The 15,261-nt window shown below is 33.3% G+C and overlaps 1 protein-coding gene across 1 annotated transcript; it reads right to left on the bottom strand.

The window, feature by feature from the left end:
* Nucleotides 1-5,119: 5,119 nt before the first annotated feature.
* LOC18586839 (exocyst complex component EXO70A1-like) lies at nucleotides 5,120-14,529 on the bottom strand. Its single transcript, XM_018129507.2, has 12 exons — nucleotides 14,184-14,529; nucleotides 14,000-14,095; nucleotides 13,570-13,775; nucleotides 12,555-12,812; nucleotides 10,723-10,861; nucleotides 10,437-10,649; nucleotides 9,318-9,523; nucleotides 8,368-8,568; nucleotides 8,178-8,277; nucleotides 6,352-6,461; nucleotides 6,070-6,216; nucleotides 5,120-5,641 (listed from the first exon to the last, which is right to left on the bottom strand). Exons 1-12 carry the CDS (start codon nucleotides 14,343-14,345, stop codon nucleotides 5,524-5,526), a joined length of 1,956 nt encoding a protein of 651 aa, XP_017984996.2. The 5' UTR covers nucleotides 14,346-14,529; the 3' UTR covers nucleotides 5,120-5,523.
* Between the last annotated feature and the right edge of the window lie 732 nt (nucleotides 14,530-15,261).

The raw sequence follows: 15,261 nt of genomic DNA, 5'->3' as shown, positions 1-15,261 counted from the left end.
AATTTTTCCCCAAATGAACCCTCGAACTTCGAACAATCATTTTTAGTCATTCCTGAACTGTAAAATATTAAATTTCATCCTACGATTCCTATTTAAACTAGTTCAATGTTAAATCAACTCAAGTGTACCGTTAGGTACAATATCGGGTTTCGTCTATTCTTAGGAGCTTTCCTAGCGTAATAACATGTTACTCAGTGCATGTATGTCATGACATGTGTTTATAGGGTCGTGTTTTACAATTTACATCAATATAAACCCTCTTTAGATATTCAGAATAATTCAAAGTAAAAGATATAGTGCTCAAAATAATGCAAATCACATCCTAACGATGATACTTAACAAAAGACTTTAGCATGAATTCCAACAAAAACCTTATTCACCAAAAGTTAAGAATTTAAGACAACTAGTTATCATCATTGGAAAAAAAAATCATTGAAAAAAATTGACACAACTTTACTTTAGATTCCTAAAATTCAAACAAGAAATAAATTCATTTACCAATTAATCCTAAATGATTTATAAATCTAGATAAACATGTAAATAAAATTAAATCTAACATTCCCACAGAATATTTACCACCAGAAAAATAAATTCACCCCCAAAACTTAAATTAAACATTGTCCTCAATGTTAGAAAAAATAAAAGAAAGGTAAAGAACACTCCCCTAATGATTGGATGAATTTTGTGAAGCTCTAATCTTCTTCCTCATCATCCTCATTGTCACTTATAGGAAATTTTTTTTTACTGAAAAAAATAAATAGAGATTAATGAAAATAAATAAATAAATAACAAAAAAATAACAAAAAAATAAGAGTTTTGAAAGCTTGGGTTGCCTCCCAAGAAGCGCTTCTTTATAGTCAATAGCTTGACTTTGGTTAAGGTTTGAGTTTGCATGGAAAAAGCTTGAGTTGTGAAAGTAACCTCCTCTTAAAATGAGGTTGTAGTGCTTTTAACTCAATATTTGATGCTTGCTTAACCCAAGGTGGTGGAATAGGCTGACTTTTATTTAACTTCTCAAATTGATTTATTCTTGAATAATGCGTTTTTGCTATAACCTCTTTAAGTAACTCATCAACTGTATCCAAAAAAGGAATGGGAGGCACATATGACTTGACTTGTAGTGATGTAAATATTTCCTCTTCTTGCTTAATTTCTTCATCTCGAACTTGATTGCTGGATGTATTTCCTTGATCTACTTTATCTCCATCATCTTGAAGTCTATTATTGATGGCACTAGCTAGTTGACCCACTTGTGTCTCAAGATATCGATTGATTCTACTTGACTTTGAATGATGGCATCAGTCTTTGTCATGAAGACATCTGTCTTTTTCATGAAGACATCAATCTTTGTCATGAATTACATGAATATATCCTCTATTGAAGGCTTCTTCTCTAGCGTAAGAGCTCTAACTTGTGACTGAAAACCATTATGGAAAATAGGCTATGATAAATATTTAGGACCATGATCATTACTCCATGAAAAATATTCGTGATTCCATCCTGAGTTGTAATTGTTGGAGTATGGCTTATTTTGTTGCCCATCGAAGCTTCCATCAAATTGCATTAATTTGTAATAGGTTGGACAACAATCACTTAAATGCCTATCTCCACAAAGCTCACATGTCACAAAAGCACTTTGAAAAGCATTATCACCCCAAGCGTTAATTTTCTGAGACAAAACATATACTTGGATGGCTAAAACACTGATTGCATCCAATGCATAATCACTAGCAACCCTTTTAGGCACAAATTGTTCAAATGGCCACAGATAGTTTATCACCTCAATGAAAAGTATCTGAAAATAAAAAGAAGAGTTTAAAGTAAGATTAGGAATGTTTGGTATTAATATTAATAAGAAAGAATTAAAAATCAATTCCCTGGCAACGACTTCAAAAACTCGTTGTTCAATTTTCTACTCACGCAAGTGCACGTATCGTTAACAAGTAATATAGCAATGAAGTAGAGTATCATTCCCATGGAGAATTATTTAATTCTTGCTGTTAACTACTAAAATTATAACAGCCTAATTTTATCTAAACAATTGAAATAAAAAAAATTAAAACTAATAACTAAAACTAAAATTAAATAGCAAATAATACTCACTTAACTACCAGACCTAAGATTATAATATCCCTCAATATTTCATCTGATTATTGTCTCTCTCTCTTAACTTAGTTTAATGGATTAAATTGAGAACCTAAAGTCCTAAATTATTTACAAGTCTCTGTCGAGTTTCTCATAAAAATACCTTTCTCAATTATTTTACTATATGTCTATGCAAATTAAATTGAAAAAAGATTCATTAAGTTTGTGTTATAATCTTGGCTACGTATGACTTATAAGTGTATGTCTACCCTATATGCAAATCAAACCACCTAATCAACTAAGTGTATTCGATCATATGCTATTTTATTCAAGGTCTACCTAAATCTCCTTCGTCAAGGTTTAATCTATGTTTCCAATTCAATCTAATTGGTGATTCGACAATTAAAAGCATTAAGAACAGAATAAAATAAACAACTTAAATCTATCAAACATAAGTAAAATAGCGATAAATAATTCAAACTACGTATTGAGTTCTAATCATAATCTTAAATTAACAATTTAGTTCCCCATCAAGTCACACATCATCATTGAATAAGTTTAAACAATAAAAACAAACTAAGAAAATAAAAGAATAATAAAAAAGAATAAAGTCAAGAATTATAATCTTGATCTTCTAAGTCTTCTTGAATCCTCCAAAATCTTCTCAGCTTCAATGACTTTGTAGCTTGAGTCTCAACTTTCAATCTAGTGTTTTTCTTCCGCTCTTCTTTTTAAGTCCTCTGAAAGGTTGTTTTTATAGACTTTGAAGTTAGGCCAAGTTTGGTGGAGAAAGAAGTCAATTTCAACTAGAATTTCCTCACCAGACTATGTGAGTCACAGCCTTGTCCAATTAATTAACAGAAATTATAATTGCTCTAGGACTGCTGTAGTGCGTCAACTTCGACAAGATTTTTGACTACCTTCCGAGATGAATTGGGTGAAGTGGTAAACATGAAAGTTGTAGCTTTTTCTAAAATTCTTCTTTCAAACACCTACAAAAGTACAAATAAATCAATAACAACCTATCTTATCCACATTAACACCAAATTAAGTATAAAATTAACCATAATTAGATTGACTCATTTAAAATAACTAATTTAAAATAATTAAATAAAATCTACTAATTTCTATGCATTACTACAAGATCTACGCTAATTTATTATCAAAATTAAACTCAAATAACTCTATATCATAGAATTATCACTTTCCTTCACAGGTAGACTTGCTTTATTTAAATCTATTCTCTCTACGATTCCTTATTATACTATGCAAACTATCACTATCCCTACAAATACTTGTAAGTGAATTGAGGCTCTTTGTCATAATTTTTTGTGGGAGGAAGACTCCAATTCTAGGAAAATGCATTTAATGACTTGGACGGATGCTTGTAAGCCCAAAGATGAAAAGGGTTTGGGTATTCGTAGTTTAAGAATAGTGAATGATGCATTCCTTCTTAAATTATGTTGGCATATTTTAACTAAGATAGACAAACTTTAGGTAAGAATCTTGCGAGAGAAGTACAATGTGGGTTCCTTTATGGTTCTTAAGAATGTACATCGTGTAAGTTCTTCTATGCTTTAGGCATCTCTTGGTCGCCTTTGGAATAGTTTTAAAAAGAATATCATTAGGCCATTAGCGATGGTCACTCAACAAGTTTTTGGATTGATATTTGGGTGGGAGAACACCCTTTTATTGATGTTGCTCGAGCGAAGGGTGTGGACATTGATGATGAGAGTTGTGTGAATAGCTTTAGTTTGTTGAATGGGGAATGGGATTGGAGTCGTTTGTCTAGCTGTCTTTCAGTAAAGGAACTTAGTTTAATTTCTAGTTTTCTCCCCCATTTACTCCTCCGCTGTTTGATAAACCTTATTGGGCCTTTTCTTCTTTTGGTCGATTCACAGTAAATTCGGCTTATGAATATTTGTAGGAGATTAAGCTTAACAAGGGTCTGTGGAATTTGGCATGGAAGTGAGAAGGTCCACAATGTATCTATATGTTTTTGCTTCAATGCCTCTAGGATCGTCTTTTAACTAATCAAGAAAGAGTTTGTCATCATCTCTTGATTGATCCCTCTTGTACACAATGCCATGTAGAGAATGAATCAATTTTACATGTGTTGAGGGATTGTTCCTTTGCAAATGCTATTTGGACAAGGCTCCTTCGTCAAGAAGATTATGTGAATTTTTTCTCGTCAGCTGCATTTGATTGGTTTTTGTTTAATCTTCACAAGTGGAGAGTTGATGTTAATGATATTCCTTGGACTGTTGTATTTGAAGTTACATGTTGGTTCCTTTGGAAATGGCAAAAGTCTTTCATTTTTGAAGGCAAGGTTATTAGTACAAAATGTCGTATTATTTTGATTCGTACCTTGTCATCTGTTGTGCATCATTCTTGTTCAAAATACCTTGAGTGTGTGGGTATCTCTCTAAACCGAAGAGAAAAAGTTTTCATTGATTGGTCCACACCTCCTTTAAGATGAATTTCTTTGAATTCAGATGGTGCCTATTGTCGACCTATAAAACTCGCAACAATAGGTGTTCTTTGAAACTTTGCAAGTGAATGGCAAGGTGGCTTTGCCTTTCACCTTAGGAAATGCACAATGTGCCATGCAAAGCTTTGGAAGGTATATCGGGGATTATGTCTTGCATGGGACTTAAGACTATCACAAGATTGATCTTCAAATTGACAGCAAGCTTCTTGTGCAAGCCATTCCTTCCCCTCTTGTTAATCCATGTTTCAACTTAGACTTGATTCAAGTTATTCAAAGTCTTCTTCATCGTCAAGGAGAAGTTAATATTCATCATGTCTTTCGAGAAGACAATGCCTTGGCAGATTTAACAAATTTATTAATTTTGATTCTCCTCCTATTAGGGCTTGGGACCTATTGATGAATGATGTTATAAGGGTGTGCTGATTAGACTAACGTTTTTTGTTTTGTTCAACAAAAAAAAGAAAAGGATAAATGTAATTTGATGCAAGAATAAGTAAATGCATCCTTTATTCAAATAACATACGAATTGCTCTTTTCCTCAAATAAATAAAAAAAATAGATGAAACTTTTCTTTTCAGTTCAGATGTTAGACTGTTTGTAGACAGGACAAAAGAAATGGGAAAATGCCCAAGTAGAATAGTTACCTGATTTTTAGATTACAAATATACACTCAATACGCAACCAGGCCACCGCATTGTACAAAGGAATTTAGACGCTCTTATTCTCAGTTTTGCATGGCCCATGCACACACCAACATCTATTTTCTTTTCTTTTTTGCTTATTTCCTCACAAATCTTTTAGCAACTCAAAGATAAAAATAATCTTCCTTCATAGTACTACTAAACAGAACCATCCACCAGAACGATTCTAGCAATGATATACAATATGGACTACTGGAAAAGCAGACAACTCATCGGCTTTCCTATCAGAAACAAGCATTATCAAAACTATCGCTTTGGTTCACTTAAATTCTTGCCCTCGAAGAATTCTCCCAACATTCGTTCAAGGTCCTCTACTGAATACTTGATGTACTTCTGAGGATTTTTCCCACTCTCAACTAGAGGTCTGCAGTACATAAAAATCAGAAATAAGAATAATAAGTTGGAATAGGAGACGGTACAGATTCTCAAAACGAAAGTAAAGACATCGGCATTACTGTTAATTGATTTTAGTATCGGTATATGAAACTTATGTAACTAAGTTATGGTCAGCTTTCTGAACAAATTGACTTCAAAGATGAGAGGAAAAGCATTTCACACCCGTTTCGCCATCATCTTCACAGCTCAAAACTTTTGCAAGACCACATTCTTGTGTCTTAACAACCATGTGGAAAAAAAAGGGTTGTGGCTTCCAAACAAGAACAAACAAAAACACATGCATGCATAAACACAAATTGACACGCTCGCACAACTACTTTAATGTTACTCCATTTGTATTAAATAAGCCAAAAAAAATTTCAAATTAGTATTAAGTTTATCAGTGCAAAAATGTACCCATAGCGTTTTAGAAATGATCTATAGGCTGGCAACAACACTTCAGCAACTGCAAGCCTCAGGGACTCCCTCAACTCTGTGTCGGGCACTGTCCATTGAGATTGCCTTTGATGAAGCTCCTCAAACTGCATATTGAAAATCTTGAACCTGATCCATGAACAACTTGCACATCAAGATCAGAGGTTAAGGACAAATAAAATACATGGATCCATATATAAAATTTTTATTTTGAGGAATTAAGAGCAAAGCCAGAGGGGTGACACGGATCCAGTTAAAATTGACCTGTCTTTAACCAGTGCTCTGGAAACACCACTGCTGTTGCCTCCATCACCACCTACTGCACTACCACCTCCAGATGAGGTCAGTCCTTGTATAGAGAGACACTGCAGGATCTATAGTAGAAAAAACCATTAAGAAAATGTTAGTTAATTTGTACAACATTAAGGGAAATGAGTAATTTGGAAAAACCATTAAGAAAATGTTAGTTAATTTGTACAACATTAAGGGAAATGAGTAATTTGAAAAAACCATTAAGAAAATGTTAGTTAATTTGTACAACATTAAGGGAAATGAGTAATTTGAAAGCATTATACAATTACAAGCTAGTTCCAATGCAATAGCCATTTCCAAATGTATATGAGGCAATAGCCATGTCAAGATGGAGAATATCACCTCATTTGGGAGCCTATACCAACCAAGAAATATAATTTGTCCAAGACTAAAGTGTTCATGGTAATTAATGGAGTCTACTAATTATTTACTATGGAGTCATTTATTTGTTAGTTTATACATATCGCTCCATAAAATAGATTCCAGTTTTTTAACATGGTAGGAAATAGCATGACAATACATGGTTCTATACACATTACATTAGTAGTGAATATATCAAGGTATTTTTTGGCTATTATTGCTAAATTTTCAACAGATTTTAACCACTTGCCATTTAATACTTTTCTGAGCGAGAATTCAATATTTTATGCGACTTGAAGTCTATAAGAAGGTTGTAATACCCCCTTTGAGATAATGGCAGATTGTCAAGACTTAATATTTACAATATGAATCTAACTACAGATCATTTTACCTCGTTAAAAATCTTATTTTGTTCACACCAAATTAAAAAGATTTTTTCTTAATTTTAGGCCCATATAGGGGCTCTTTCCGAGTCTCTACTCGAGAATTTATTGTCCATACAGTTCTAATTTAGTTTATACAAAGGGTCCAAATTAATTTATTTTCAAAGGTCAAGATTTATTATTTTGAGTATTAAGACATTGAAAAGTCCTTATAAGCATTCTTTGCGACTAAAGGAGTATTACAAAATTTGTGCAGATCTTCGAAGTTAGGAGTTCTGACCAAATGTAAGGATAGTAGACAACTGTATTCTTGTGTTACATACGTCAAACATGATACATGTTAAAATCTATCTGAAATTTTAAAATAGATGTTTCCACTGATGAAGCACATCAACTACCTATTGGCCTTCAGATATGAATGAAACACACATTAAACCTCAAGATAAACTTTTTAAGTATACATTAGCAATATGTTCATAAGTAAAAAATAGTATTATTATAAGAGTTTTAGCTTATTTTAAGATGCTATGGCAAGGGAAAATCTACCTTGAACAATCCAGTAATCAAACCTAACTCCACAAACATCTATGTCCAAGAACTAGTTTGTATGCATCTTAAATCACAACCCAAAACAAAAAGAAAAGAGGGGGAGGAGGAGCATAAAGGACAAAACATATTGGTCTATGGGGTATTATTTTAGTGTTAGATGCCCCATTTTTCCATAAGGACATCATGAGCACAAGACACCAAGATGACAGGAGAATACATAGCAAAAAATGGCCAAATAGGTGACATTTTCACTCCTGTGCAAGTGTGCTCAATGCAGACGACCATTCCTTAAGCATCAGTTTTAAGACATGCTAAGCAATTAACATGATTAAATTGTACAACAGTACAAAACTAGCAACTGATCACCAGCTGTCTATTGAGATAAATGAGTGATTAATTTATTGAATAACTAAGTAAGAAAAATAAGGAACATTGCCAAATCAGTCCTTTTCTTGTGTTATGTCAATTAGGTCATCAGAAAAATACCTTTTGCCAAGCATTCCTTTTGTATTGATTTGCATGCTGCTGCACAATCCTCCTGTGTCTTTGCACCCAATCATCCCCTAACAGGTCTTTGGCTTCAGATCTAAAACAAGAGATCACAAAGTATCAGAACTATATGCACAACAAAGAAGTAACCTTAAGAAGCACAGGAAAATTCAGATTCACAACTGACCTGCGCACAGATCTCACCATATAGTGAATATTATTCATGAGAAATAAGTGGGTCAAGGCCTGATCTTTATACTGCTTGGATTTTCCATCCAAATTTGTTTGAAGAGCCTGCATAATTCTCATTGTTACAGAAGCCAATTGAGAATTTGTACCATCAGCATTTTCAAATTCCTGGAAAAGTTGCTTCAATGTTGATTGGTAGCTGCAGGAATTCAACACATGATTTTCAGTTCAAAAGTGTGAACTATATCTATCGCCAATCGTATCATGCAGCAAAAATATCACAACCAGACCATAATATTGAACCACTAAATTGGCTTCAGGATTAAGACAAGGTTAAACATCATACAATCATATCATGATTTGATTATGAAAATTGCTGGATAATTAATACTGCATTGACAAATATTCAGTCCTCCCATTTGTTAGAACTAGAACTACAAACAGATTAGTTTCAAAGATCACAGGTCATGCATATCTGTTTAAATTTAAAGCAACATATGATTAGCACACATGATGAGCGTAAGTGAGTAATAAAGCACAAAGATAGACAAGTTGGATATTTTATTTATCTTCGTTTTGATGAAGGATGATTAGATTCTGTTATTTTTTCCATATATCAGATGAGATATAACAGATTGTCCAATATCAAACTTTGAAAATTCTTTTACCACAGATTTTCTAGTACTGGCTAATTTGGAGCGAGATTCTTCCACTGATATTTGAAACAAATAATTATTGAATAACAGGAAAGAATTTTATACAATAAATAAATGAATATATAAAAGGTGCAGCTGGTGTGCAATTGTACATGTGCGTGAGAGAGAAAGAGAGAAATAAAGGCGTAAAGTATGATAAAATTTTCACACACTAATGCAGATGGAAAGCATGCATTATCATTTGCCAAAGAGAAAGATGAATAACCTACAAATTGAGGAAAGCTGAACTTACTCGAACAAAAACTTTACATAATTAATCACATAGCTGGTCAAAGGATGGACAGTTCCATCCAGCACTGCAGTTTTTGTTGCATCTTTTTCAACTGCTTCTTCAAAATCACCAAAGGTCTCTTGAGCTGTCTGGGCAAGCCGCTTTGTTAAGCCGAATGCAGATTCTCTGATCTCGGTGCATGCTTTACCTTTGAAAATTGTTTCGATCTGCAAAAGAATTAAAATATTAAGTTAATGAAAAATACCAAGCACCATCTCAGTTTGCCCCACCTTTACAGCAGGGAAGTGAAGGCTACACAGTAAACTTGATTATGACTCTTCCACTAAATTATAAACCTAGCTGGAAGACCAGGTGAAATCTGACAGTATATACCACAGATTTTAAAGAGTTTACCTAGAAAATTTATAAATAAATCTTTGACAATCCTTACATGTCTAACAATCGAGACATATGAAGAAATCATAACAATGTTATAAGAGAAAATACTTTCACATTTTAATATCTAATTTCAAAAGAATAAAATACAAAAGTATGATTTGAAAGGTATCCATTTGGTACAGGCCGGTGATGAATTTTAAAATCAATAGAAAAATGCAAAATTAAATAAATTCACAACATTTTGCACAACAGTTTTGTAAACTTCAATTGGAAGCAATTCTCCTCACATACTCCAATACTTGGCAAGTGATAATAAACAATAAATTGATCAAGGAAATATATAGAGCAAATAGAAAGTCCTAGTTTTACAGTGCAAGTCAATTGTTCCCATAATTTTTATTATGAAACAAAACTCATTAACAGAGAAAAAAGAGAAATAAAAAATAAAAATAAAAACAAAGTGCAGCCATTCTTTCTGATCCTAGAACTATTCTAATTCAGTGAAATACTGTAGCATGCATGTTTGGCCAAGACAAAATAACATATCATAAATCGTTCCATTTGACCCAATGTATTATCAGTAATTTAATCTATATGGAAGTCCTAGAAAATTTCAGATCCAGTCAAACTAAAAATGGAACTACATAAAATGATTGCATGTATTTTATCCATCTCCTAAGCCCCATTCTCAAATTGCAGTGACCTCAGGACACACTAGAAGAATTGTAATATTAACCATACCTCAGGGTGAAGCTCTCTCATTATCTCGTACATGTCTAAAAGTACAAACAATTTTTCTGGTGATCTTTTGCTTTTTGCAATCGCCTCACCAAAACTAAGTAGAACTGAAACACTACTCGCAGTAACTTCAGCAAAACATTGATCACTAAGAGAATCAAAGCCTTCAAACATTTGATCACAAACTTTTCGTTCTCCAGCAAATAGCAGTTTGACCTGTTCAAAAATAACTAGTCATTTGGAAGAACAGGTTGATTGAAATTTCTCCATATTCCACAATGTTACTTACAGCAATCCGCATAAAGTGAATCCAATTGCCAATCTTTGCCTCCAAAACCTCCCATTGCATCTTCTGGACATCATCTTTGCTAAGTTTTTCAACTCCCAATTTGCGGAGACTTTCTTCCAGAACCAAAGAACGGGTTTCTCTGAGAAAAAATGAAAATGTTAGATCTGTTGCAAGCAAAACAATAATGACATCACTCATACAACTATAGGTATGAATTTATTTCCACAGAGTTTATCTAAGGAAACTAACAGTGTATATGGATATTGAAGGCAACAGTTCTCCAAATAATCAACAATAAATAGGAAGAATCTTCTAAGATTGGATTCAGAACAAATTTACCTAATATGGAAGTGTGAAGTGTCTGAAATGGTGTTTCGATAAATTACGGCAAAGGTGAGATTGCTGCAACTTATGTTTCCAGAAGGCATTGGGAAAGCAATGCAGAGGCTATGTTGAAAAGACTGATGGTCTAATGTCAATATGTCATAGTAGAAAGTGATTGTTTAACAGTTGTAAAGGCACTGCAAAGCTCAAAGCAGTCCTAGCATATTATAATGAAACCCTTAATAAGATAAAGGACATCATGAACATGTTTCTGCTCGAAAATATACAAGGGACGGAAATAATGATACTGATTTCTTGGCTAAGGCTGTGCTTCTCATTGCAGTCAGTGGCTCAACTATGTGTTTGAACCCCCATCAAAAGCAAATCATGCATTTGGCTCCAAAACTCAACCCATGACTGTTTAAATCACATCTCTACAACACCACTGGAATGGCCTAATAGCTATAGTTTTAGTGTTACCCGCCTAGTTTAAATCTAGGCAGAATCTTGGACACCTATATATTCTCGTGGGCTTTATGTTTCCAGGTCAACAAGAATAGGTCAGATACAAGATAAATTAACCATACAACAGTTAAACTCAGTTCTCTTCTAAGTTGGGATTGAGGCTGGATGTTTAAACCAATCAATGATTCCATCATGATCTCACATGGAAGAGGCATGCTATTGATTTGGAAGGAGATTAGGGATTTTTTTTTTTTCAAACTTTATCTAGATCAGAAATAATGTTGCCTATATAATTGGCTAGCATACGTGCTTCTTCTCCCACAACCCCATCACCCAGCCTCCTATTAAGCAACTTTATTTAATTAAGCCAAAACTCCTAGCGATATGCTTGCAAAGAACTTCCACCTCCCTCTCTGTCCAAAAGATTTAATTTGACAATGATTGCTAGCTTTCAATGGTGATAGAAATCCATAATATTCCAAAAGCAAGTTCAAAAATTCAGAGGCAGTAGTAAGCAAAAGCAGTTTCTTGTCATACTGTAAAACATCAACCACTCCCAGCCCATTAAACTTTCACCACTGTCCAAATAATTGTATTACCCTGTGCCCTAGCTAGGTCGAACTCTCTTAATTATGATGACAGAAATGAAATTTTATTGAAGTGGTGCCGCAACATGGTAGGAAAGCTGTTACATCCCATTAGCCTTTTGAGATATCTATTGATGGCACACAAAACTTATGTAGCTGACCCTAAAAACTTGGTAGTAAGACATGTTTGACTCGAGTTGTATAGAAATTAATTTTTTGAGTTTTAGTCATCGCATGAGGACAAGGATATTATTATGCACACTTCACAACTCAGACACAGGGATTAATCCAAGCAAATAATAAAGACACTAATCAATTGACATGACCTTAGCATCATGCCAAACCTTATGATAATTTAATTATTCAAAAAAAGTTATATGGCTTGAAGTCCGAAAAATTAAACAAGTAATTGAACATAGGCAAAAATAACTAAAGAGCAAGACCAGAAAATCTCACTTGTAAATTCTGAGTAACTGCTGCTGATGACCAGCTCGAACCATTTGCTGGGCCAAATCATGCAGTAATGGCATAATCCGTGGAGGTATAAGTGTAGGAGGAGTATAGACAGCAGTTTCCAGCTCACTTTTTTCAAGCTCAGAATGGTTATGGGATGTACTCTTGCCACCAGCATCACCTTGGTTTCCAGGTGATCCTGATGACGGACGTAGTGCATTTGGAAGGCCATCAAAGAGACGATCAGGCTCAATAGGTTTGCTGAAGTTCAATTAAAAAGAAAAAGAAATAAAAGGGAGGAATAAAACATAATGAAAATTGCAAGATTAAGCAAACTAAAAAAATAGATCCTTAATATGACAAATAGTATCCTAAGATTATTGAGAAAACACCCATTAAATAGATTATTCTTAAACTTCATTAAAAAAAGATAAAAAGAAGAAATTTGAGTTTTTTCCTGGTTAATGCTTATGATGCATTAGTACTAACCTAACATAAGGGGAGAATCAGTACCAAAGGATGAGGAGTTAGCAGTAATAACACCAGTATATAATTTGGCATTTAGACCATTTGGATCTCAACCTAATAGCTGTTCACCATATTATCAACCAGATTAACAAATAAGACTATGGCACTTGCTCTGCATATTCTGATAAAGAAATATGACAGAAATGATGCTCAAAAGACACATAAAAGCCCACACTCACACACAAATGCAAGAAAAATTGAGAAAGCACAATCAAAACATCCATGCAATTGCTTAGTATATTAATAACAGGAAACTATTGTAAGGATGACCTCTATTAGTAGTATGATGAGAAATTTGAAAGATGCAATGGTGCCAGAGGGCCTGGTTTTTAGAGACAAAGGTAAGAAGTATGATGACAGAAAATTTCAATACCAGAAGTTATCATCTCATCATGGAGCACTAGTCTATACAAGCCATGAATTGTTAACTGTACAAGTCAGAAGATAAAAACACAAAGTCAAAAGGACTTGATGAGTTAGGAACACAAACCTGTAAGAATTTAAAAGCTGCTTATACTCGTCCTCTAGCTTTGAAATAGCTTTATCAAGTAAAGTGTTAGCTTGGTTAAGCACCCCATCGCTATTCCTAAAGTTCTTGCTGCTGCTAAAAAAGCGAATGTTGTTTCTTAGCTGATCAATTGCTCCTAGGTAACCTTCTAGGTCCTCATGCGGTCCCTTCAGTATTTTAGCCTCGGCCTACGAAAATTCAAACAACCAATAATAATACATTCAAAAGCAAGAACATCTACCTCGCTCTCATGACAAAGAAATTCCATGATTTGAGAACACGAAAGTCATTTAAATTGGAATTTGGGTTTTTACAAATAAAAAAGTTCCATAATTTAGGTTTGATTAGGCATAAACTAAGATACAGCTAAGCAATAGATCTTCAACTTCATCTTTTAGTTAGAAAGACGAACCTGACGAGAGAGATCAAATTGTGCCAAAATAATTTCAGCAGACTTCAAAGTCTTGTCTATATTCTCATGAGCTTTTCTTATAGCATGAGTTCTAATCTGTAATACCCAAAACAGCAAGGAAAGCATAAGGGAAATTCCCTGATCTGATAAACTCATAAGTAAATCCTGGAAAGCAGAAGGAAACCTGAGTGGGACGCATGGCAGTCTCGAGGGCAGAGAGGCGGCTGTCGAAAGAACCAAGAATGGAGACCACGTTGTCTGTAATGGTCTGGCTCTTTAGCAGAGCCTCTCTCATCATCGCTGCTCTCTCGCTTAGCGAATCCATCCCCACAACTGCTATTCCCATCTTCTTCTTGCTTGCTTTTTCGCTTTTGTTCTTCCTCCCTCAATAATTATTAGTATTAGAGCAATAGTTTATTTTGAAATTGGTGAGGAAAATGGTTGACACTTCTGTCTTCGGCAACAGACACTTTCCCTTTGTCTTCTTTTCCGGTCTTTGACAGGGTGGCCACATAGGTCGACTCTTCCATACTTGTTTTTCTTCTCTTTTCTTTTCTTGGTTTTTTATTTTTATTTTTTTTTCCTTGACCCTACATGCATTTTTGAAGAATTAAAACTTACAATTTTTAATTTGATATACTATCCGAAAAATTCCTTAAATTATTTAAAAAAATCTAATAATTTTATATTTTTATTACATTCAATCAAACACTTATAACTTTATTTTAAATCAAATAAATAGTTATATTTTTATTTTAAATCAAATAAACCCTTATAATTAAGATATGTTAACGTATCATAATTGATAATGACGTACTATGTTGATATATCATAATTGATGATGACGTAACATACTAATTTGATATTATAATATGATTATATGATATTTTCTATTATCTACATCAACACCATGTCATTATCATATAGATATAAAATGATAAAAAATATTCTGACTAATGACAATTAGTAAATTATTAATTATAAAGATAAAGGCTCATTTAACTCAAATAAAAGTACATGGGCTTAATTGAATGTAACAAAAAAATAAAAAATTATTTGAATTTTTTAAAATAATTTAAGTTTTTATTTGAACATTATACCTTTTAATTTTTATTAATAAAATGTGCATGAATTTTACATAATTTTTAAGAATATAAAATAGATAAGTCTGTCATGGTACTTTATGATCCATGCATAAAATTAATAATAGTACTCAAGTACTAAAAAAAATATGTTGCATTACCTAATTACACTACATTATA

This window comes from Theobroma cacao, chromosome 10 (genome assembly GCF_053813885.1).
Source record: "Theobroma cacao isolate CCN51 chromosome 10, ASM5381388v1, whole genome shotgun sequence".
NCBI lineage: Eukaryota > Viridiplantae > Streptophyta > Magnoliopsida > Malvales > Malvaceae > Theobroma > Theobroma cacao.
This window is presented reverse-complemented; position numbering and strand designations above follow the sequence as displayed.